This window comes from Ruditapes philippinarum, unplaced genomic scaffold (assembly GCF_026571515.1).
Source record: "Ruditapes philippinarum isolate M1 unplaced genomic scaffold, ASM2657151v2 ctg2705_1_1_1_1, whole genome shotgun sequence".
Lineage (NCBI taxonomy): Eukaryota > Metazoa > Mollusca > Bivalvia > Venerida > Veneridae > Ruditapes > Ruditapes philippinarum.
In genome coordinates, this window is record NW_026865715.1 from 9,128 (window position 1) to 36,386 (window position 27,259).

The 27,259-nt window shown below is 32.5% G+C and overlaps 1 protein-coding gene across 1 annotated transcript; it reads left to right on the plus strand.

Moving 5' to 3' along the window:
* Positions 1-925: 925 nt before the first annotated feature.
* LOC132730065 (NXPE family member 2-like) lies at positions 926-20,912 on the plus strand. Its single transcript, XM_060715916.1, has 6 exons — positions 926-1,043; positions 10,795-10,932; positions 11,379-11,524; positions 12,129-12,406; positions 19,952-20,217; positions 20,714-20,912. Exons 1-6 carry the CDS (start codon positions 1,027-1,029, stop codon positions 20,910-20,912), a joined length of 1,044 nt encoding a protein of 347 aa, XP_060571899.1. The 5' UTR covers positions 926-1,026.
* The last annotated feature ends 6,347 nt before the right edge of the window (positions 20,913-27,259 follow it).

The window sequence follows — 27,259 nt, forward strand, 5'->3', positions numbered from 1 at the left end:
TCTTGTTTACGATCAGTTTGCATTAATAAAATGATTTTAAACATACTCAGGTTGGAATAATAGTATCTTGGAATGAATAGTTTTCTTAGCTCAGAATATATCCGGCATTTCAGGATAAAATGAAATTCGTCTTCTATATCATTCATATTACATAAAGTGCACTTTCGTTCATTCCTTGGTATGTTATTATGATTATTATGTCTTCCTAACTCGATATCAAGTTTGTGTGAGGACAGTCTAATTTCGGCTAAAACATTTCTATATTTAACATTTTCAATATATTTTATATAAAACGATTGTTCAAATGTGGTCTTATATTCCCTATATACATCTAACAATGATGAAGATTGAATACCATCATTCCAACAACTTATACAAATATCCCGTACTCTATTCCTAAAAATTGGTACAAATAGCTTTATATTTATAGAATCGGGATAAAACCAAACTTCATTGAATTCTGCTGACTGAAGAATGTTTCTAACTTTTCAAGCCCAGTTTATTGAACAATCTACCGCATCAACTTCATCTATCTGCCTACACAATATTAATATACAATTATCTTTTTTATCTGTATATAGAAAATCTCCTAAACAGTAAACTATCAAGTGACTTTTGCAAACCGGACCTAGAAACTGAAATGATCGCGTCATCATCTGCAAATAACAATCAATAAATTGATATTTGATTTTAGACCCACGTCAATATTTTCTTGCAAGTGTAACTCGAAAACACAGTCACAGCTTCTTAACAAATAATTAAACTCTTATCTCTGAAGTGTAAAACTGTTGTCTTTTAACTTGTATTTTTCTATTGTATCAGTATAAAATGTAAACATGTATATAGTTAAACTGATGTTAAATGTCTGTGCCATATAGTGTATGTGTGTATACGGCTTAAAAAGATGTTCATTGTCGATTTGCCAATTAACTTGAAATTTGAAACTTGTTTTCAAAGGGAGAGATAGAAACCGTGTTTAAACGCAAACATATAGTGATAGGATATAGAATACATTTACATTGCCTGATGGCGAAGCTCGCACTGTAAGTTATTATCTTTCTTTTTTTTAAAAATATAGTTATAATTGCACTCACTTGATTTTTATGTAATTAATATTAATAGATTCTTTAATGAGTTTTAAGAAATAATAAAATGTTGCATATCAATGTTAAATATGTAAAGTACGTCAAGATCTCTGTTTACTTTCCGTTATATCAAATTACAGGTACAATATTTATATAACGTTTATAACGTGAAATGTTAACAGGTCTGTCAGGAGGTTTCACAAAGCTAGCCCACTTTCAATACGATTTCTTTACCCGCAAGATTAATGGTTGATATAAATGACAGCATACAACTTGTAGTTTTATTTTGAGGTGACAAGAGAATAATAAATAAAACTTGTCTTTATTCCAAGGAAACATGTATATACATTGTCTTTTGACGTAAATTATGTTTTGGAATAACTGTATTTTATAATTTGATCAGGATTCGCACCCACAACCTCCGTTAGCTTATATAACTCATACACATACATATGCCCCAGCCTGATTTCATCAGTAGATGATTAGAATATAATTTTATCAAAAATAATGTTGTAGACGTCATGGCTAGATACCGATTAGTGATCAACAGAGAAATGCGTCGTGTCAATTGATTTATCGTTAAACCTGTCAGTACGAATAAGTAAAGGATGACAAGACATACTGATTTTACTAATAGGAAATCTTAAATTGCTTGGCAAAAAGTCTAAGTACAGTTCATATGTAAAATTGTGTTTGATATTTGTATAAGTCTAAAACATTATTGTTTTCCTTATCAATATGCCTCGTTTGTACAAAAGTGTCTATAAACCTCTCTAAATAAGTTTACATCAACAGATTCTGGGTTATTCCTGATATAATTAAAACCATTTACGTTTAACAATTTTTAACAACTTTTGTTACATAGTTTGTTTTACTATAATTAATAAAATCATTTAGACTTAAATTGTAAACTTCCTTAAGATTGGCATTATCTGTTTTAATAATGCAAAACCAGAAATGTGGTATTTTAACATGTCTTAGTATATTCAATGGATATATTACTTGTCAACCCTCCATATACAGCTGCATTAGACGTTCTTATGTTAACAATCAATATTTTCTTTACAAAATTTAAAATATACCCTTTGTATTCTTTAGATTTGCTACAGCCTAAAATATCAGACGCATAGTTTATAAAACCTCGAATGAATCAAACAGTTGACAAAACAATTTGGGCTTCATTCTATAATCATTACATTTCATTAACAACATATTAAGAGTTTTTAATGCTTTGCCAACGAGTTGTTCTTGATAGAGTTATAGAGATAGAATGTTGTTAAAAAGGTTTATGAAACTGTAAAATGCCTGGTTTTTAGGTCGACGGCAAAATAAGTTTATCTATTTATTAAATGCAGCTTAAAATTTATACATTCTACGTTTTTTTTTAACACAAGCTTTATATCTTTTCTTGTACAAATATATCTGTTCCCTATTTATATTAGATTAAAAACGGTAAAAAAACAGACAACGTATTAATTAATGTATAAATGTCTCGAGCGATCACACTCGTGGTCAAGCCAAGGCTGATCTAATATAACATCACTACCGTTAAACTTAACATTAATGTCTTTACGAAACAAAGGATCAGCTATAAGATAGAACATAAGGTCAATCGATTCACTACAATTAGGGTCAACATGATTTGTTAAACTATTAAATGTATTTAATTCTGGCAACTTGGAAATAAGTCTCGATCTAAAATTATTTCTTAAATCGTCTGCCAACTTATAGTACACAACATTTACAGTCTCAGGTTGACTTTCTTTTATAACTGTAATAAATATAAGTTAAAAGATAAAGGCGAATGATCAATAAATCAATTAAAATCCTGAACCTTAAAAGAGCTTATTTTAGAAAACTGACACTGTTTTGTCAGTAAATAATCAACCACAGACGATCCTAGCCTCGAAATATAGGTGTAATTACCGATCATGTGATCATGATATAATCGACCGGTCCGTGCTTTTATAAATATCGAGCAGACGCATAGATCTACCCATTATCACGTGAGGCCCGAACTAGAGATTCGTCTGGAACATTATCAACAAAATCTATATCATTATTTACAGTATCACATGCAATAATATCAGTTCTAGTGCCAACACGGCTATTCCAGTCACCAATTAAATATATTTCACCAACACAATACGATATATCTTGTTTTATATCAAACAGATCTATATTATGACTAGTGTATGCTGGTACCGGTAATTCATCGCATCGCAAATAAAATGCACAAATATAAACATCTGTATCAAAATAGAAAAAGACAAAACATTTATCTAATTTAAGCCAAAATGTTGTATCCTAATGATTCTGCACTATTTCTATACAATTTTTCAAATGTGATTTAAAAAATATTGCAACACCGCCGCTAGATCTTCTTGCTTTTTGATGCTGAAATTTACGATAAAAATTAAAATTTTCAAAACCACTTAAATCGATAATACTATTTACATTTGACCAGGTTTCATACAGAAAAACAATACTATAATTATCAATAATATTGAGAAAGTCAGCATTACTTTTCTTTTCGGTGGATAATCCATTCAAATTCCAGGTAATAACACATAACACTAAGTTCATCCCCTGCAAATCCCTATTTCTCTTCCTCCTTGTATGGCCTTCTATGTAATAGAAAGAGCACCGAAACACGAGGTTATCTGATTTGTACGAGGGGGCGTAGCCCCGGAGTATTAATCAGATTACCGAGTGTTTTGGTGTTCTTTCTCTTTTGTATCATAGTCAAACATAAAAACACGTTCCCTGTTGTCACAATATGAAACCCCGGCAAAAATGAACCAATGAACGAACATCTGAATATGATATTTCTGTCGCTTTGCCTTTGTCTGCCGTCACAATATGTAAACCCCAGTAAAAATGAGCCAATCAATGTGCATGCTCTGGAGTGCGGGTAACTAATACCCGCACTTCAGTTAACGCACTGTGCATGTATATGTATACGATTTAACCCTGACACATTTTCAACAGAAAGGTCTCCAAACTATGATACAACTATAAATAGAGTAACATATAATGACCTGGATCCCTTGCTTCGTGCCTCTTTCATCTAAGGAATAAATTTCCTCCGCTTTTCTGAAATCGCGCACCAAAGGGTCTGTAATTTCCGATTCCTCCAAGGGGGTCACGTCAATATTGCCAAACGCAATGTTGTTTCTCATTGACTGAGACTGCATATACACTAAACAGGCGCGTAGCTGCCTATACGCGAGTACGCAGCTGAATCCACATTATTTTGACCAAAAAAAATTTTTTTAGTAAGAAAATGTGGTTTGAAATTCAGCCGCGTTCGCCAGATCTGATAATTACCACACTGAATACTTTATAAATCATATAGCCTAAATCGTACACCATACCGTAGTATTTTTTTAAAAAGTTGTCGGCCTTTGCAGCTCTTCAAAGTCGGAAGTTTGCACGCGCCGTATTTTCGAAATGTAAACAAATGTTTACATCAAGTTCTTAAAGAAGTAATCAGCAGAATCAGCGATAGAAAAGAGGTAATTATAACTAAAATAATACTATGTATGCCTAGTGTTCATTTGTTTCGGTCTGTTTGTTGAGTTTGACCATGTCTAGCGAAAATGCGGCGCGTGAAAACTTCCGACTTTGATGAGCTGCAAAGGCCGACAGCTTTTCAAAAAAATATTATTCAGTGTGGTAATTATGCCAGGCTCCTCTTTGAAAGCTAAAACACGTTTGGCAGAGACTGAGTACTTGAAATAGATATTGATATTATCATTAACGAAATTGCGGCCAGCAAAGGCCGCAAGTTAGACTTGCTGTGAAATGTAGACTAGTTGAAATAAACGAAAGTAAAGCTATTCATCTCCATTTTTATGCTAAAATAAATGGATTTTCGTTGGTCAAGAAAGCTCTCCGGAGGCCCCAAAACGCACCAGATTGCACCATTTATTTCAAAATTTTCAGGGGGGGGGATGATTATTTTGAATCCACATTCTTTATAGGCTAGCTACGCGCCTGCTAAATCATCACTCAATTGCTTATTTTTAATTTCCAAATCATGCACCCGTGATGAAACAATTCCAATATTAAAGTCGGTAGGTTCTGCTTTCTCAGGCACAGTAATAAACCAAAGTGATCTACTTCACGTTCCAAACAGAGTCATGTTTATTTTCTCTAGTATTCTTTTTAGCAGTATTATATTGTCAATATTTTCTAAAAATTTCAACATGTCAGCATAAGTCAGATTGTTTACCTATGATTTTCATTCTCTACGACGCTTTTAAAAAGTGTACTTAAATAAAAAGCTGTGTTAAGAGAATAGAGTTTGTTTCCTGTAAAATATTACTTACAGCGATCCCTCCAGGTGTTCCAGTATAAGTTAACGTCCAGTTGGAATTTCACTATCATTTATAAGAGAACTGTCACTAGCTTTCCGTTTTTTATCTGAAACACTGTCACTAGCCATTTATTCCACTAAAAATTATTCCATTAGCTTTATTCGATTGAAAACAAGTAATTTCAAGTACATTCCATTTCATTATTTGAACGTTTTAGCGTGTGATGAGTTAAGAAAGATCACGGGAGATCATCTTTTGTGTATATACGTAACAATATATCAAAATGCATTTCATCACATAAAACAGTTTGGAACTTATCACATAAAAATAACATTTTATGTTAATTCATGAGAAAAATAATATTTTTGAGCATTTTTAGACGTTTAAAATTTTCAACCTAGCGCCATTTTATCACGTGACTATCCAAAATAAATACGTAGCGCTGTGGTTTTAATAAATCGTGCTGTTATTTTGGTAAATAGTAGATCTAGCGTCATTTTTGTATTTTCTGATCGAAGATCAGGAAATAGAAAGCTGATATTCAATATCTGACACAGAAGTTTCACGACAAACCTAACAACAATTAAGTAGTTCCCAAAACAGCTTAAAACAAGCGATTTAAAAGAAAGAAATATTTTTATTTTGTTACAAGTATCCAACAAATTACAACGCATTCAAAGTTTAAAATAGAATTGTCAATAAATGCATAATCACAAATTACACTCAATGAAAATGCTATTTTTAGCGATGTCGATTACAGAATGCTACACAAATAAACCTGATTGCCGAGTAGTGGAATATATAGATTCTACATATCGGACTGCTTGGGCTAGAAGATTTTCGCTAAATTATTTACTTCAATTTTAAACAACAGATTTATCCTGAACAAAATACCTCGAAATTAATATGGATTACAAACCCGAAATGCAATGGAAGTTCTAAATTTAGAATGACTTGATTTTATTCAGGTCTAGTTTGTATAACTCCTGTATGGTGCAGGGGTAACGCGCTCGTTTAGTGAGTGAGAGGTCTCGAGTTAAAAGCCCAGTCGAGGCAACTTTTTAAAAAAATCTTATTTTAGAATATTTGTTAAGGAAGTAGCCATGATATGCAAGGATAAAGTGTGGCTGTCATAAAAAATGAACATAAATGATTTTTTGATGCAACTCTAGTTATGCAAAATTCCGTATGCAAACCCTGGTACCTTGCAAGATGAATTATACTACATAAAAATAAACTTATACAGGAAAATACATACAAATATACAGTACGATTTAGATTGCAAATATCAGAAAATACCACAGAGCTTGCAGCCCTTTGATTATATATGGTGGTGTGGGTTTTTATATATGGTTTTGCTATTTTATATTTGATGCTGAGAATTTTACGAATGGTAATTGGTGTTTAATTTTGATGCTATCATATTTCTATATGGTGTAGAGGCTTTCATATATGGTGATGTCGTTTCTATAAATGCTAATGATTTTTATCATGATTAATATAGTTTTGTCAATCTTTATATCGATGATGTTGAACTATCTAAATGTCACAGGGTGAGAAAAATGTGCAGCATGGCCGGGACTCGGACCTGTGACCCTTACCACTTACAGCGATTCCTTAAGGCTCCACTAAATAGTGAAAAGTTCTGAACCGAGATATACTCCCCTGCTATATTGAAATTTGTGCTCGAATTTCACAGGGTAACAGAGCAATGGAAATTAACTCTGAGCTATATACAGTCACAGTGTGAGAAAAATGTGCAGCATGACCGGGACTCAGACATGTGACCCTCGGAATACCGTACCGTGGCTCTACCGACTGAGCTCTCCGACCGCTTACACATTTTCTCTCCTAAATAGTGACGACAGCACCATTCATCTAAATTACATCAACATATATACAAAAGAAATCAACATCTACCAAACATGACATCACCATCTATCAAAACGACATCACCATATATCAAAATCACAGCACCATTTATAAAATGAAAGCACCGTATACTGAAATCACAGCACCAAATATCTAACGACATCACAATTTATCAAAACGACATCACCATATATCGAAATCACATCAAGGTTTATAAATTAAAAGCGTCATAAACTAATATGACAGCGTCTATCAAAACGACATCACCATATATCAAAACCACAGCAACATCTATCAAAACGACAGCAACACTATATATTATAAAAACATCACCATTTCTCAAAACCACAGCATCATTTATAAAATGAAAGCACCGTATACTGAAATCACAGCACCATTTATCAAACGACATTACAATTTATCAAAACGACATCACCCTATATCGAAATCACAGCACCGTTTATAAAATCACAGCACCATTTATCAAAACGACATCTCCATATATCGAAATCACAGCATCGTTTATAAAATCACAGCACCATTTATCAAAACGACATCACCATATATCGAAATCACAGCACCGTTTATAAATTGAAAGCACCGTAAATTAATATGACAGCACCGTTTATCAAAACGACATCAACATTTATCAAAACCACAGCATTATCTATCAAAACGACATCACCATATATCTAATCACAGCATAATTTCTTTAAACGAAATAAAAACTTTAGATGTGTGTTTATAAGGCAGTTATGGCGTTCCATATGAACTAGTGTTAGCAATTAACCATTAAATCAGCATGCCTCCAGATTTACGAAATTTACCACGTTATAAAATGATGAGTCGATCGGACATTCAGACGGACATATGACTGATCATGATATTTTATGAAATAAAGCTTGACTTCTGAAATAATTAGTTCAGGATATCATCAGAATGGGGAGGTCACCTTAAATAAACAGACATTTTCTTTTAAACGAAACTTTAGCTAAATAATTGTAATTCTTATTATCAAGTTTGTAGATAAGTGAAACATCAGGAAAAATAACAAACAAAAAAGCCAGAAAAAACATCCTTAATTAAATATCAACGGTCCAAACCGGTTAAATATAGCATTTCATAATAAGATCGAGCAAGAAGTAAAGAACAGCAGATTTATTCATATTTTGTTTTGTCTTTCATTGAAGAAAAGTTTCAGTCGAGGGAGACTTGACTTTCCTATACAATGTGAAATTGATGTGATGTTATATCAATAGAACACCATGTCTTATTTATCCATTTAACAATGACGATTAAAAAAATCTAGGTCATTGAGCTACCATTTTACATTTAGTTTCTAGTTATATCAATAACAAGTAAAGAATGTTCGGCGTTTTAAAAAACACTATTTACTTTTTATAGATATAACTAGATGTAAAATTATACGTTCCCACCATATAAAAGTGAGGGATAATAATATACTCTATAGATTGAGAACAACTTTTTGAAAATATATAGAGATTTGGATGAGTTATGACATTGAATGTAAACTTGGGTAGAATTAAAGCACTGGAAGGGCGAAGGAGTTGCTACTCTTGTATAACTAATGCTATATAGAGGTAAAATGAAAATTGTATAATAGTGTCATATTATTGTTGTTACGAATATTAATGGTGGAAATTGAATTTAAATGATTTATTTTGGGTTGTAACAGGGACTGGAGGGAGGGGAGAAGAGTAGCCGTAGGAGATTATATCAGATCAAAACGTATTATCCCTGTGTCTTAGCATTCATATTCTTCAATATATTAATTGATCACAAATAAAATGCAAAATATAAATGCTGTGCATCGATAATGGGCAATTTAAACATTCAGTGCTTGGTACATATTGATATATACGCAAAAGAACACTGTCACCACATTTTCTGTACGGACAATTCCGACAAGAGGCGAAATACGGAAAAATCCGTTGATAGCTCGCCCCTGAACGGTTCACAATCGCTAGACATTGTTTAAATTGTATAATATACAAGGTCAGATAGTCAAACATAAGAGATCGAGTTTGATTGAGCAAATACACTGAATAATTGAAATAAGCGAAAAATAGATAAATACAGAATCCCTAAAGAAAGCCCAACACGGCAAAATTGAAAATGTTGCAGGCTCGGTTTGCTTGAGCCTGTTCATGGACGGTACTGTCAAGTACATACTACCGTCCACGCCCTTTAGCACCGGCTTAAGCAGAATTCAACATTTAAACATGAAATAGTAAAATTTAGAATTTAGAAACATCCGCAGATGTGTTCATACGGCGGTTATCATGGAACCTTCAATGTGACACTTCCGTTCCATTCCATGAAAAGCGGCGTATGGTCCCCCAAGCAATAAAATAGTTTTTATAGAGCATGAAGAAAGGTAGATAATACATATAATGTATGACGGTTAATTTTTAATATTCCAAAACAGTACGATAAATGACTAATGCAAACTCAATAGTTATCAGTCAATGAAAGAATGAGTCACTATGCAAGTTTGAATGAACTATTGCAAAATGGAATCAAACAAATTGCAAGTTAAGATATTATAAAGTAATATGAAATGAAGCAAAATGCAAGATTTAATATCATAAAGCAAGATGGAATCAGGCACACTGCAAGTTTAAATATCATTAAGCAAGATGGAATCAAGCACACTGCAAGTTTAAACATCATAAAGCAAGATGGAATCAATCAAAATGCAAGTTACAATGTCATCAAACGAGAGAGATTAAATGCATTAATTCTGTTCCAAATATTAAAATTGATTATTTCTTTATTGACGACATCTAGGCACATTTGTCAAATAAATGAAAATCTCTTTTTTTACTGAAGCATTATACAATAAAATATGTAAATTATTCAAAATAGGCATAAACAAAACACCTTAAATGACATTTATATTTCGGGAACAGAAAATAAATGTCCCGAGAAAAAAAGTCTCATATTTATGTCAGAATTACATGTATCATAATTATTGTTACTGGAAATAAACGAGCCTTTGAGCGGAATGAGTTATTTAAAATTCAATGTTACTGTTCTACAGTTAAATGTATAGTTGAAGTGGCAAAAGGAAAAGAAAACAAAACAATACTCAATCTTTTACCTTTATACACAATTTCAATTCGTGTTCGTTATCCACTACATAATTACATATAATTTAGCAAATCTTACAGGTATTATTATCATTATGTATTTAATATGTGTCTGTTTTGATTGGGTTTTACGTCTTACCGACACAGTATAGGTCCCAGCTTTACTGGTGGAGGAAGACCTCAGTTGCTCTTTCGTGCATTTTTATAGGTGAGTAAAACCTCTGACGTTCCGTAGGCTAACTGGATAGCATCCTCACATGAAAAAATCCAAAGTCCCTGTCAGGATTCGAACCCGCGGCGGTGGTTTGAAATCAACAACCTTAACCACTCGGCCACGGACGCTACGTATACAATATAGTTTATGTTTTCCATTGTTTTGTTGTTTTTACCTTTTACTTTCAGAAATGTGTGGAAATACGTGATCGGAATAGTAGTATTAGCCATTCTGTTGATGGTTTATATGTTCACAGATACTTTAGTATACAGCTTCCATATTCGACTATTTCCGGCAGCAGCGGTAACATGGGAACCAGAATTAAGGTAAATTCGTGAAAAATTTACATCAAATTATAATTTATGTATGCAATTATGAAATATTTAACGCCGCTTCACCTTACAGCAAAGGCACTTAATAATAAGAGATCTGTTTCTTTGTTCTTATATCTTAAGCGAGCGTTGTTGGTTGATAAAATACTAAAGCTCATTTATTTAGATCTGTTAGTGCCTATTATAGAAGTAAGTGAGGGCATGTCAGTGTAAAAGCGGGACTAACAGATAAGGGCAAATATAAATATGCGTTACCCCCTTAAATGGACCCAACAAAAAAAAAAAACAGGAAAAAAAAAACAGAAAAAAACACTAAAGTTGATTTTGGTGGCACATTATATAACGTAGCGTCTATGAGTTTTAGATACAAGTGAATGCTATCCAAAATTTGTTCATTTGTCTCCATAATATCATTTTTCTGAAGTTGTTCTTGTTTGTAGTTTAAAGCGTTACTCTTATGACGTGAGTGACCCTAGTGGTGCAAGGTTTTATAACATTATACTGGAGGAAGAAGCTCTCAAAATTAAACCATGCATAGATGTAAATCTGTCGGCATCGTTAAAGCATTCCTCTCTGTCTTTTATAGGTGAGTACTGTTTCGAATAAAACATCAATTTACGATTTTTTGTTTGCAAAAAGTAAAATCATCCGAGCTATTTGATCAGTATTATATAAACTTACCTTTTATTGAATATAAATAATGACAAAAAAGAATTACGATATTCCCTTAGAACGCTCTCGTTTAATCACTTCGTTGTTGCTGTTTCATTTTGTTTAGAACCATTTAAAAACTCATCGTACAAAATTGTTATCTTAAACTGATAAATGAGAATGATTCTAAGAATGGAAGCTTTTTGTTATGGACTATTTGAATATTAGATTATTGCAAAACTATTGTCGGACAGTGGTCATATCAAAACATGATAATTTACATGGAGTATATATCAGATCAGATGTTATGTTTATGAAGGGTAACATTGTTTAAGAGCTGGTTTCAGTCTAAATTGGCTATCTTAAACTCAAAATTTCCTGTTTTTATTTACTTAAATATTATTATGAAAGTACACTTGAAGACAAACCGTCTTTATGCGTTAAAATATGATTTAAAATTTTAAATTAGAATTAACTGGGAATAAAGTTGAATTGCACGTCTATAAAATTCTAAACTGTACATGTATTTAATTTTGTAGAATATAAAGACCAACCATACAATATTGGTGATGAAATCACCATTCTTGTTACAATGAAGGATGGATATGGTAAACGAATAATGTTTGGAGGAGATCAATTAAGAGGAACGATAGAGAACAAACAATTGCAAGCATCCGCTCCCTGTGTGGTCACCGACAATATGAATGGTACTCATTCTGTGACATGTGAAGCATTTTGGTCAGGAACGTCTTCAATAATCGTAGTTCTTGCTTATCCAAGAGAAATAATTGCGACAAATTACCGTATAAGGACTCAGGTAGGTGTCTTATACTAGTAATATGATACTTTTGAAGTAGGAGAATGGTAATAGTCTCCACCCGTTCTTAAATCTAGCATTTCTTTGCCCGGTGTGTTACTCAAAAAGCATAACATATATCAACTGAAAACTTTATGGGTGAATAAAAATCATTAAACACCTGTCACATTAGGGTGGCGTTCTCAGGGCGTCCAAAGAAAATTTAGAACGCCGAGGTGAGCACAGTGCAAGGCAAGTAAGACATCTAGACCCCTTGACTTCTCGACCCCTTAGGATATTAAGATGACATCTAGACCCCTTGACTCTTAGACCCCTTGTAAGATGACTTTTCGACCCCTACTGACCAAGACATTTCGACCCCTGTTTTAAATGTTGGACTTTAAAAGAACCGTAAATATTTTTTGAAAATATTGTAAGACTTATAAATAATCTTAAAGATTTTTGTTTAAATTTATTTGTTTTTCTGAAAAATCAGTTGCAAAAATTGCATTTTTTAAATCTAATTTTGGTGATTAATAAACAAATCACAGACTTCATTTGTTTAATTACGGACTAAAATCGAATTAGAGTCCCGTTGTTTAATTTAATGGTGTTAATTTATAATGTCGTCATTAGCGCATTAAATAACATTTTTTATTACATATATAACATCGCGCATTACAAATGATCTTTGATGTTATAGAAAGCCTTTGCTAATTATTTACACACATTTATTAATAATATCATTTACTCTGAGACTATAAGCTTATGTCCCAGATTTACTCAAACTTGTAAAGATATACATAAAAACGCGTATTTTCTACAACATTTTAGTTTTTATTTAAATTATTAATATTAAGCGTGTTTCCTTTTAATATTGCCTGATAAATAATTGAAGGAATATTATTACAGACTTTACTTTTTGTGTGTATATTAAATTTTGTCATAATTATATTCATTGATTCAATGATAATGTCCGTTTTGTGTATTACGTGCAAGGAGACTGTTCGTCCTTTACAACATGCCGTCACATGTGACATTTGTGAGAAGGTGCAACACAGAACCTGCAACACTGGTGAGTAATGTTTCATTTTTCCATTTACATATAATTCATACGAAAGCCGTATTAATAATAACTTAAAATTTGTAAACATCATTTTATTGTTTTGTAAGACATAATAATGTTACATTGGCAATGAACGTTTATACTAAATGAAATATTGAATTTTATCACATAAACCGCGGCGCAGGAGTGTAATAAAGCCATGTAATAAAAACGATATTACACTATTAGAGTCTGTCCCATTAAAAATGGAAATGAACTTTTCCTGGTATGAATTAATAAACACACGTTGAATAAAAATTAAATTTATTTTGTAAAATTAAAAAAAAGTCACCCTCGAGATTTTTCAGGATTTTTCTCTAAAGTGTCTAATTTTTTTGTAAAAGCAAAGTTTCATTTCTCTACGGCAAGTCTCTGCATGTTGTTTATTTTCCGTAGCCATTGCCGAAGTACAGTAGGGTGAACGTGTCAGTTTACACGCAAAACGCACGTTCTGGAAAAAACGCACGCACGTTACACGCTATACGAACGCACGTTATACGCACGCAAAACGAAACGAAATACGCAGACGCACGCAAAACGATATACGCTAAACGAAATACGCTAAACGATATACGCACGCTAAAACGCACGCAAAATGAAAACGTTTCTAAACCTTTATTAAAATATCGTAATCATATTAAGTTTTTAACAACTTTAGCTACATGTCTAGAGATCGTTTAGCTATATATGGTAGCTAGAAATGTATTTTAAACGAGTTTATGCACGGATTTATATTTATTGTAATATAAATCCGTGGTTTATGTAAGAACTGAAATGCACTCAACCTAGCACCGAAATTAATTTTTGTCACATCCTCAACAAATGATTTTTAGAAATATTTATAAGCTATCATGCGTTAATATCGAAAGTAAAATAGTTAGGGTAACGTGTTCCTTTTTATGCGCAATCGGATAAAGAACTATCCCTTGCATTCACTACGTAATCTCTACGTAATAGTCCAACATGGCCGACATTGAAAAATGCATTGCAAATTGTCATAAATATACAGTGCTAACAATTAAATTCAGATGGATTTATGAGGCAAATCTATATATTAAGTGAGGCTGCATCATAAACAATCGAACTATATAATCTTAAGTGTAAAATAAAGGAATTAACTATTTTGACAGAAGTCACGAAAACAGATTAAAAACACAGGATTCTACCACGGATAACATTAAGGGAAATGCTTCCAGAATCAGTAATGATTAAATTGCTGGCACAATACGTAGATTTAAGTTGATGTCCTGTATGTTTCATTAGGACACCGCATGATTTGCTGTGTTGTCGCCAGTAAGCGTTTCAGCAAACGCACGTTGCACGCTATACGCACGCACGTTACACGAAAAACGGACGCACGAAAAACGCTATTTTTGACAACCGAAACGTTCACCCTACTGTACTCTTCATTTGAAGATGAACGGGAGAAAGCACGTGTCATGTTTCTAAAATGTACATGATGTTCTCGGGGTCGTTTCATGATTATTTTACAAAGCTGTATCTACAAGATGTAACAGTTTCGTTGCAATGCATGATAAAAAACTTTAAAAAATGAATAACAAGCAACAACTTGAACAAGATCATCGAGTCTGTGGAGTAGATCTAGAAATTGCACTTACTTTTAAGCTGAATAGAATCCCTATGACTTTCGAAATAGATCTTTATAAACGTCATGACAAATTCGCATTCTGAAGATCACTTCATTGCCAGTTTATATCCAGTTCCGTAGACTTTGAAACTCCTGAATGGCATGACATTTACACTTATGTTGATCCAGATTTTTGATTGAAGTTTATTTGCATGGTTTTATTTTAGAAATATTTCGTTGACAGTTTTTTTCCTATTTACATATCATTTCTTGGAATAAATCGATAAGTACACTGATTTACAAGTTTGACCAGAGTTTTTAGGCATAAATTTCATTTTGTATTTAAATATTTGGACTTGTTCTGCTTGAAAGTAGAAAATCTGAATTATATCAGACTGGGACACATAAAATATATTGCTCTACAAATCTTGAACTTGTATGGAACAAATTTTCTCTGTTATATCTTTTGTGCTGCTTTTTCTAAAAAAAAAAACCCTTAATGTCTCTCCGGTTGCATGTCCTTCGCATTCAGTGCTGCAGCACTTTGATTCATTTTAAGGTATGACCCACCTAATGCATTACCTCCACTTTGAAGAGTACTCAAATAACATTCAGCTATTGATCAGTAAGTTAATAAGAATAATCAATTTTTTATAATTACCGAGTACATTTCACGCTAATTGTGAGACGAACCCTTAATGACGTCTGTATGGGCGCCGCCATTTTGAAATGGGCGTCACGTCAGGTTACAACGTAAGTCAACGGGAGCAAATATAATTTTAACATTTTGACCATATTACTGACTTTATGGAAAAAATGAAAAACATGCCTAGAGATATTGATGTCAGGATTAACATGACATTAATTTAAATGATTTCACTATTATATTTAATAAAAAATGGAATATTCAAATTTGGTGGGACAGACTATAGTGTAATAACACTTTGACGTGACGTCATTTGCGCTATATAGAAACATAGCGTTAAAGCGCGCTAATGTTGGCGTTACACTATAGACGCGTCATTTAAAAATTACTTATTTTAACAGTTTACTGTATTTATTTTAGATATGTGATAAATAGAATATTATATTTGTGTAGATACAATACTAAATTTATTTACCAGAGGCTCGCATAATATGATTTTATTCAACTCTTTCAATAAATTAAGTATTAAACTACACTATTTCAATATCCTCTATGTGTGTAATAGTTTACGGAAATGTAATTATTGACTGCGTAATAATTTACGGAAGCTGACCCCCATATTTAAAATTTGTATTTTGCAGGTATCAGTAGAATCGACTATTACAAGGCACGTAAACGTTTAAGCGTCGTACAGTCCACTTGTAGTATTTTCTTTGACGCTCCTGCAGATCAAGCAACACCTGATCAATCATTCAGACAAGGAAATGTGTAATTGGAAAATATTATCAATAAGAAATACAAAAATACAGTTTCAAAAAGTGTATATATTGTAAATATTGTAGTTATTACATACATGTGTATATAAAGAGAGTGATAGTGTCTGCGTACTATATGTATTGTTATTTCAATGTAATGTGTGTACATGCATATTTATTTGTGTTACTGTTTTTTGTAAATAATATACATAAATGATTAATAAACGGCTGAAAATGCTCTAACCTAGTCATAACTTTGTTTTTCTATTTTTTAAAAAGCACGGTCTTTCCCAATATAACAATACATTAATCAAGAGGTCGAAATGTCCGGTATATTTAAGGGGTCTAAGTGTCTTAGGGGTCGAAGTGTCAGGGGTCGAGATGTCTAAGGGGTCGAGGTGTCAAGGGGTCGAGGTGTCAAGGGGTCTAGATGTCATAGACTCTTCCAAAACTTGTGTAAATAAATGTTTTTTAATTCTGTATACAATGACCATTCAATAACAAAATGATATTCATGTTCAAGAGTATTGCATATTGAACATTTTCTATCGTTGAAGGGTATTCTGGTTGGATTTCCCACCTACCAGCTTCTACTTTTAGTCTATGAGAGGACAATCTCAAACGTTTTAAGGATTGAACGGATTTATTTGCAGTAAAACAGTCAGGATATGGTTGGTATCTAAAAGAAGAAATATTTCTTTAAAACAAATCTCTACAAGAGTTTGATAATCTTGAGTTTCCAGTTATGTATAAATTAGTCATTTAATAATATCTTATCATCAGATACACCTTGATATGACCATACATCAACATACCTAGTAAACATAACAAATCTTTTAACATGGAAGACCAATTTCGCCTTTTTTCATGTTGTTCAAAATAATCTTTTAACAAAGAGTAAATTATGAAGACATACTTGTTTGTTCCCAAACATAATATCTTTAACCAATATTTAATATTTGAAAAATGCACATTTTTAAAGGATACACGACCTAATTCCCCATAAATAAAATCGTTTTGTGTCGTTTTTAACACCCAACATTTTCTTTCAAACTTGTAAATGCACTCTTTCAATTGATAAATCATTTAAAATCTATAACATGTGAAAACATGTATCTTTCACGAATAAAAACAATTAAGTTAACATATAGTCAAATACTGAAGATGTATCTTCTGTATTTTTGTTCCTCTTTATTTTCTTTTCACTATCTTTACTTTTATTTTTTGCTTTTTAATACATGAATAAGGTCACTCTTATACGAGTACGTATCACTAATGGTACCCGAGATGTATGTGTGCTGTTTTTGTGTGTGCGTTTTTATCTTGTTCTTACATATTTAAGAATATGTTATATGTGTTACTTGTAATGTAGTTATCTTATGTTTGTACATTTTATTACTGAGAAGAGTATAAATTATAAAAAGAAACCTAAAACAAGAAAAAAAAACAAGAACAGGGTTACACGTTTGGTACATTTTTGAAATATCATTGGTCACAATTTAAGTTATATAAATATTTTGAAGTAATGTCGATCTAGATTTTACTGCATCTAAATTTCCTAATGGCAACACTATCAAGGTAATTTCATGCTAGAAAAAAAAACTAAATACTAATAATATAGGAAGTAAGTTATACATTTACATGCCATTGGCATGGTTAGTCTTGTAACCATGCTCTTTAAACCTTAAATCCATCTGTTTTTAAGCTAACTTTGTTTGCAATAAATGCTTTCCTAAATTTAACCAGGACCATTTCTATATAAGAACAGTTTAACTGTAGAGTACCGAATTTGTACATCCTATATATCATAAATCAACATTAAATGATATCTTAACATGCCATTAGTCTGGTATTTAAGGAATTCTCAATCAAAATTATATACAGCGTATGCTTGCTAAATATCCATTGGGTATATTCAACATTCACCAATGACAACAGCAATACAAAAGGGTACGGTTCCATTCATATATCTCGTACATGCATAAAACTGATTTTTTTTCCATAAGTTTAACACATATATTCACGGCTCCAAATTTTTGTGCCGTACAGAAGCAATCTTAGCATCCAACAGTTAACAAGACATAGGGGTTAAATGTTTCAATGATGATAACTTTAGCTTTATAAGCATTGTTCCTAGTCATCTTTTACAGGAATAGTTAGCAGAAAAAAATGTAATCCAACTTGTGATAGTCCATTAACAGATTGTAGTTTGGTGTTTTACGTCTATTTTTCATGGCGGGATAAATAACAAACATTTTCTGTATACCAAAATCATAGACTTTTCTATATTTACTGATAATTTCCAGTCAAAACAATACGTAAAGAAAATATTCAACGACTGTTGTAAACCTATCAGCAGTCAAAGCAGCAATCTTAGCAAATTGTAAAATTGTATGATTTGTACAGTGTTCCGTATGTTCTATACTCCAGAAATACAACTGTTGGCTATAACCTAAACATAAATTATTCGTATATTAATTGAAAAGAAAAATAAAGACAAAAAACAACAACATTGTGCTTAAATTAAAGTCCTGACGTCCCGTAAAAAGACAATTAAAAGTTGTGTATAGAATAAATTCTTTCACAAGCGTTCACTGATTAATAGTGATTGAGTTTTTGCTTTTAATTTATTAAATACCGTATGCAGAACCCCCTTTTTAGGAGAATTCATTTAAACGGAAACATATAGTTTGCATGGGTTGTGGGTCCTGCTGATTTTTAAAGAACTTGTTCTTTCTAAACATTTTTGAAAAAAATATTTTACATCATTTTTTAAATCCAGATGGTGAATCTCACACATTGTTTGACCTATGACAATATGGTAATTGTAATTTCATTATATAGTTCAGTATCAAAACTACTCTAAGTTTATTGCGGTTAAAGCCATTTACACCTGTGTATCTTTTCACGGAGCAATATGATTTATTAATGCGTCATTCAACATCTTATTTTTATCAAAAGGAAGCATATCTAAATCTTTTACAATGAATGACCAATTTTTACATATTGTACAGATATTGTCTTATTAATCCTATAATCAGTGTACAGTAAACACCTATGCTTATACCTATGACATATCCTATTATGTTAAAAGAATAAGGGTTGCAATTTTTGCCCGCTAAGCTCAATAGTAAGAAATCTAAAGATTTCTGGTTTGATCATACTTAATGCGAAGTATAATTTCTCCTTCACTATTGATTTCGGATATTGAGTGTATTGGTAATGTGCCTCTCTCACCACTGATTAATAAACAATTTGAGATGAATAGTCGTCCGGTTGCGACAAAAACGTAAGTACTGATTAATTTACAAGGAAAGCCGGTGCCGAGATATGACCAAGAATTATGTGTTAAAATCGACATGAAATCCAAACAAGGACAGTCTAATTATTATCCTTTATTGTAATGTAAACATAATTAGTATTTGTTACTTTTTATTATAGATATAAGAATGGAAATTATTTTAACTTCCAGGTTTTAGCTACGAGAAACATTTATGGGTTATTCAAAAGTCGAAATTACCAAGAAGATATGACTTGTCATCCGAACCATACACACCTGATTAAGAACACAAATTATACAGAACTTTGTAACTTGACTTATATGAACTCCGGTATGCCGTTTTATTGTGGAAAACCAAAGGATGAACATTTGCTGTGCCAAGACTGGGAGCAAGTACGCACGCATACACCTTATCCTGAACTTCAATTGAGTGATTGTGAGGACACATTATTAAAAAGGTAATTCATCGAAATTGTTATTTACGACATTTTTAACCATTTGAAATGTTAGTTTATTGGTCATCTATACTAAACTATTGTGCATCACAAATTGCTAGTTGTTGAATTACTTTATCTTGATTGTATTGGCAATGATAAAAGGTCAGTGATCTGCTGGGTTTCCTGCCGGTGTTTCTATGTTACTTGCTGGATGCATTCATTGAATTGAACTTCCTTGATGATCTTTGTTTTTATCTACCAGGTTTATAGGGGATTATCTTTAATTAAGTAATTACAAATATTTAAATGGTATTTAAATGGTATTTCGCACATATGTCCGTTCAAAAATTATTAGCCAAGTCTACTTCAGTCAATGATTTCTGTGTAAATGTTAAGTGAAATTTAAAGCAGAATATGTAACAAATAAACAGAAATAATTTACTTAGTACAGTTTTATTATCAATATATCATGATAACAAATATAATTGAAATTGCTTATATTTTGTTTGCATTATAGAGGCCAACCGACACTGGAACAAAGATTAAATGTCTCGATAGGAAACGAAGACAAGGCAAAACTAACTATTGAAAAGCCATCAATACCTTGTTCACAATACAACATCACAAAACTTTGGCAATCTAGAAAAGCAACAGGGTTTTTCTATAATGGGAAATGGAACTTCAGAAATTGTTTAGGTAAAATTGATAAATATTGATTATATTTTTTTTATGATTGAAATGAAAAAACTTTATTCAATACTTATGAAGCGAAAAGCAGAAGTCTTAAATTCAAAGTTTGATTGAGTTTGTTCATGGACTGCATTTGTCAACTAGTGACTTCTATAGCAACCATAGAAAAAGCCCTTGACATGATAGAAAAATAAACAAGTCAAGTCAAGTCAATTTGTTTATTTAAGTCTCACTTTTGTACATACATTAACAAATATAACAAAGTTATAAAAGAAATACGTGTATAAAACCACTCTAAAAGAGTTATGAGAGACTAAGAACATGATCATAAATAAAAACCTATTTAAAAACAATATTAATATACTAAAATATTGTTAAAAGCTGAAATATATGGTGGCAATAAAATTATTACACATATAAAACAAACGCATACTAACTATTATTCTGATTTTGACTATGATACATATGTACAGAGTAAAAATTAGCCATTATATAATAAATTGCGCCTCACACATAATATATAAAAGCAGGTTTTGGCAGAATATTTTACAATATTTTCATTTGATAGCAAATATATGAATTTCACATTATCACTATACATTAGAAATCTGACATTAGTTTTACATATGTCGATATAAAGCGCCTCTCTTATTTGCGAATAAAGTGGACATTTAACCAGGACATGTAGCTCATCTTCAATGCTATTACTACAATTAAAACTAGTCTCTCATTAACTGGTAAAGCTTCATAACGACCAGTCTCGATTTTTAGAGGAGCAACTCCACATCTTAATTTAGATAATGCGGCCCTATAATGTCTTTTTTTATCATTCAGACTGGTACATTTAGTGTTCAGTTTAATATTCTTTCTTAAATAGTTTATATTGTCTTAGTTTTGTTGCCTTTTTTCGTCCACTAACACCAGTAGTTGAATTTATTCTCGTTGACCCCAATCATTTTTGAAATCCAGAAACAGTTTGTCTTGCAAATAAGTTCATAAAATTTGATCTCTCAGACTGACTATAGTATTTGTTTAATATTAAAGATTTATCAAGACACTTTTGTGTAATTGTATCTATACCATAGCACCAATTTTTCATTTTGTTTCGTATACTATATGACCATTTAAATACATGATTATTAAGTCTTGAGGATGGCATATTATTTAACCTAAACCAATGTCCGAGTGTAGATCGCCATTGTCTTATCCGAGGGGGAGCCATCCCATGTCGCCTGTAACTGCGTCGTTCGGAGTATATTTGCCTACACCAAGGAAGAATCTGCAGGCACGATGGTGAACTGCGTTTATCGCTGAGTATTTTCGAGTTCCCCATATTGCTGCTCCGTAACTGATCACTGGCCACACAATACTGTCGTATAATTTAGTACAAACTGCATACGGCATTCAACCTATGAGGAGTTTGAATTTACTGATAATTAGACCGAGAGCACGAGTAGCTGATTGAGCAACGTATTTTGCTATTTTTGCGTTATCTAAAGTTTCATTAAGCATCAATCCGAGATATTGCCATTTAAGGTAAAATTATACTCTGTTATCAGGATGGATGGATTACGGAAATGCATGGCTTTAGTTTTGTCAATGTTTACACACATTCTGTTCTCAATACACCAGTTTGCAAGCTCATTCATAAGCGACTGAAGTTCTATTTCATTTTCAGCAATAAGCACCAAATCATCGGCGTATAATAGGTGACATATATTTTTCTCCATCGACTTTTATTCCTATATTCATATGATCAAGCTTTACACTCAAGTCATTTATTGTATATTTTGAAGGCCGTCGTAGATAGCGAGACATCCCTGTTTTAAGACCCAATATCAACGTTGAACCAGTCTGTGGTATAATTATTGACCGTAAGCGCATTTCACATTTTTTATATATAATGATTTAAACGCGTTTAGCATATTTACTCTGATTCCAATATTTTTATTTTGTTCCACAATATTTGTCTATCGATTTTATCATAGGCTTTACTGAAAGCGACGTAACACACAAAAGTTCATTTCTTCATTTTTTTCCTACAAAAACTGATAATGCTTGTTAAGGTAGATAATTGATCAATTGTTACTCCTTTTTTCGTCTGAAAATCCGTTTTGTGAGTCTGATATAACCTCATTTCTTTCACACCATTCAACGAGCCTATTATTCAACACCGAACAATATGCCTTATATACTGCTGAGGTAACTGTAATTCCGCAATAATTGATTTTGATTACTTTTGTCTGCGGATGGGTTTTTAAGCATGGGAGTGGATAAGACCAATGGTCCCACGCGTTTGGTATTTTTCCTGACGCAAAACACGCAAAAAAAAGCTTGTGTAAAAAATCGTTGCCAGGGCAAATTTCGTATGGTCTCTGCGGGATATTGTCGTGTCCAACAGCTTTGTTTTTGTTGAGTGATTGATAGCATTTTAAACTTCTGTTATTGTTATTCCCTCATTAAGACATTGTCGGTCATTATTTTTTGAATGTGTATTTGTAAATGAATATTTATTTGGAGAATAGTTAGTAGGCTGATTTTCGCCACTAAATAAGTTTTAAAACGCATTTTTCCATTTTTTTGGGAAACTTCTTGAGTCGATGACTGAAATTTTTCCATCATTTTTTTCAATTTCATGGGAATCGTATTTTTTTTTTTTTTTACGCGATTCCAACTTTGCCAATCTTTTTTAAAAATCTTTTGAGTTTTTTACTTTACTAGCTAATTTTTTTCCCTGCTTTTCATACCAATATTCCTTTTTTCTTTTCTGCACATTTTATCGACTTTTGCATTGAGTGTACATTTTTTCTTTCATGCACATATTATTCCAAAGCGAACTTAAGTATTCATTCCACCATGGTTTCTTTATACGACGTTTCTTATTATATTTAGGATTTATAGTCACTGTCTTGGGGTTAATGTGCTTTTTCTTCTGTTCATTCATTATTTCAACAAACTCTTCGTATGATTTGTCGATGCACTTCTGTTAATTCTGATCTCGTTCAAGAGCGCGGATGATGTCTAATAATTTCATATGTGTTTCTTGTTCATTCATAAATATGTCCGGTATATTTGATCTATTGTTTTTCACAAAGGTTGTTTTTTCTTCAATTTTGCACTTGTTCTGCTAAGTGATTATCTTTTCTTTCAATTTTATTTTCTCACGTTAGCACGAATGGTCAGTATTTTAAAATTTCAATTGTTGAGATGTCAACTGCTTCACTTATCAATCACTAGTTCTTATCATCTTAATGTCTTTCAAGCGGTGTAATTGTTCATATGGCACGATACAATAATCGACTACCGACAATCCTTTGAAGACACACTCGTTAAATCATTTCAGGGAAAAAAGTTTCTGCCATTTAATATGCACATATTACTGCTAAAAGAAAAATCAATTAGCGCGTCACTGTACTGGGCTCGAGAAATAATCAACAGCATCTCGTTCGGGAATATTGTCAACTCCGGGTATGTAGTCTTCATGCTTGCCAGTACGAAATATTAAAGTAACCTACAATTGTCAATAAAGCACCATCTTGATATTCTTATGTTTGGCTTAGTAATGTGTCAAAAAATTCATTTACATTCGTTGCTCTTATCAAGTTGGCCGGAGGCAGATAACATACACATATTCGCATGTTTTCATTCGACATTCCGTGTTTCAAATTTAACCAAAGTATATCTTCAGTTTCAATGTCAAGTATATTAATGTTATATTTCTCATATAAAGCTTTCTTCACAAAACTTCCTACGCCGCCACTACCTTTTGGTGCTTGTTTGTGTATTGATATCCGGTTACTTCCGTACCATTTATAGCCGTCAATATGCAAGATTTCTTTATTCTTAAATGCCATTCAGCGATGCATACGATGTCTAGTTTCAGATGATCAAGGCACTGTTTTCTCAATGTATAGTTTTCTGAGTCCATATCTTTGCTAAAACTATTCGGGCTCCAAAACCCGCATCTGACCTAGTATCTATCATAAAAGCCATGTGGTCTGCGGGAGTCATAACTTTTTATATCTCTTCCAAATCTACCATTTCGCTGACTATTGGTATCACGCGATCTCCTGTCACGTGACTCGTCGTATCCTCTATAATATCTTCCATAATCTCTGTGCTCGTTTGATCTGTCCCGTTGTGTCAAAAGACGGTTACGGTACCTAACATCTTGCCAATCATCCTCACGGTAGTTATTTGATCTTACACTTTCATATGCGTAGATCCTATCACCCCTCACATACAACCTATCTCTACCAACAACGCTTGCGATCGCCTTAAGGTTTGAGATTCGTTTTCAATCGATTTGAACTCATCAATGTGCACATTTTTGTATTTTCTATCGTTTCGCAGACTTTTCTTAGTTTTCATAACTGCCATTTTATCTTCCTCTGAACCTAATTGCACCATAACTACTCCAGTATCTCTCAATGACTTTGGGGCTTTACGCTCGGCATTTTCTACGTTGATTCTAAGATTCATTCCGTCTTCGAACATGTCTTCAACGAGTTCTTTTGTATTTTCGGGCGTTCTTTCTGGAAGATTTCTTATGACAATATCCAGTGACTTGTCGTTAGGGACAGTTGTTGGGTCTATTTCCATTTCGTGTTCAGAACTTCTTTTATTTTTAAGATTGGATGTTTTGAGCATGTCTTTCATTTCAGATCCAACTTTTTGATTTTTTTTATTGAATTCTTTCTTTACTTTCTCTATTTCGGGAGACATTGTTTTGTGTACACACTCTTTGATTGTCTGCTCCAAAATAGATTCCATCTTTGTCATTCTTTCAGAGTGTTCACACACTCCTTTTGTCATTTTTTTTGACATTTCTGTTCGCGAGTAGATTTATCGCCTTGACAACACACTCATTTTCATTTTCATTGACATTCACGCATTGTGATTTGGAACTATCCGCCGATAAACGCGTTTTCTGCCTTTATTCCCCTTTGTGGTTTGTGATTGTGATTGTTGATTCACTTTTGTTGGTTTTGCCTTTTGTTGATTTAAGTGCTTTGACTGTGCGGCGTTTTTTAGTATGCGGTATCCCGGACGTTGGTGATTCGCCGGATATCAATGACTGCGACAGCGCAGCACTCTCCACGCCGGTATCTATAGCAACGCTCTGGTTACTCAAATCCGAAACGTAGTCCCGACTAGCCATGTCCTGGGGCGGTTGTGTCTCGTCATCTATCGGTTTCTGGGTCAAATCGTCATCAATTAACACAGATATAGAATTGTCTAATGTCTGAGCCATTGTGAACCAGTGATTGCCGGATCGAAATCCCTTTATAATATAGATCTATTATAGTTTGTTCTAGATTTCGCTTTGAATATCACTATAGTATGAAATCATTCAAGCGTGACGAATCCACCGGACAGAGGGTGATGAGCGATAATCAAGCGCCTTTTTAAACTTATTAATGACCATTTGAAATGAACCTTTTACCAGTATCAGTGTACAAATTTAATTTCTCATTATTGTATTTGGACGTATTCTTCATAGTCAATCGAAAATTCTGTCATGAGAATAAAAAAGTCGAAGCAACGCGTGTTTAGAATAGTATAAATAAAATGAAATAGATAGTTCAGAATAATTCAGACTAACGGAATCTTGTCGGGCCGTGATGCCTTATTGGTAAGAATTGTGTTATTGTTAGTAACGACGAATGCTAAATGGATAGAAAATATTAGTTTTATATGTGATTGTAAAAGAAAATTGAATTTTTTAACGCAGCCAAATTATTAACAAAGAAAACATAGAATAGAAAAAAACGTATATAAAGGTAATACGAATGATGCATGTTTTCGAATAGGAGATTAGCATGATGTATGTTTCCGTAAAGGAAATTATCATGTCTTTGATATATGTTTCCGTATAGGAAATTAGAATGATACATGTTTCCGTATAGGAAATTAGCATGATACATGTTTCCGTATAGGAAATTAGCATGATGCATGTTTCCGTATACGAAATTAGCATGAAACATGTTTTCGTATACGAAATTAGCATGATACATGTTTTCGTATACGAAATTAGCATGATGCATGTTTCCGTATAGGAAATTAGCATGATACGTGTTCCCGTATTGGAAATTAGCATGATGCATGTTTAAATAAAAATAAGCTTTTACTAATTTGCTAGAGTTTGATAGTTTGAAATAAATGCGATGAACATGATTAACTTAGGATTTTATTCCCCTCTGTCGGTCTGTTTTTTTATCTTATGGCCGTTCGTTATTTAGAAATAGCATTTCATTATCGTTATATCTCATTTTATTGTCGTTCAATATTCACAAAATGTGGATATGGAAATATAGATAATTGTAAGACTTGTTCTAAAGTGAATAATACTAAGAAATATAATGAAATAAAT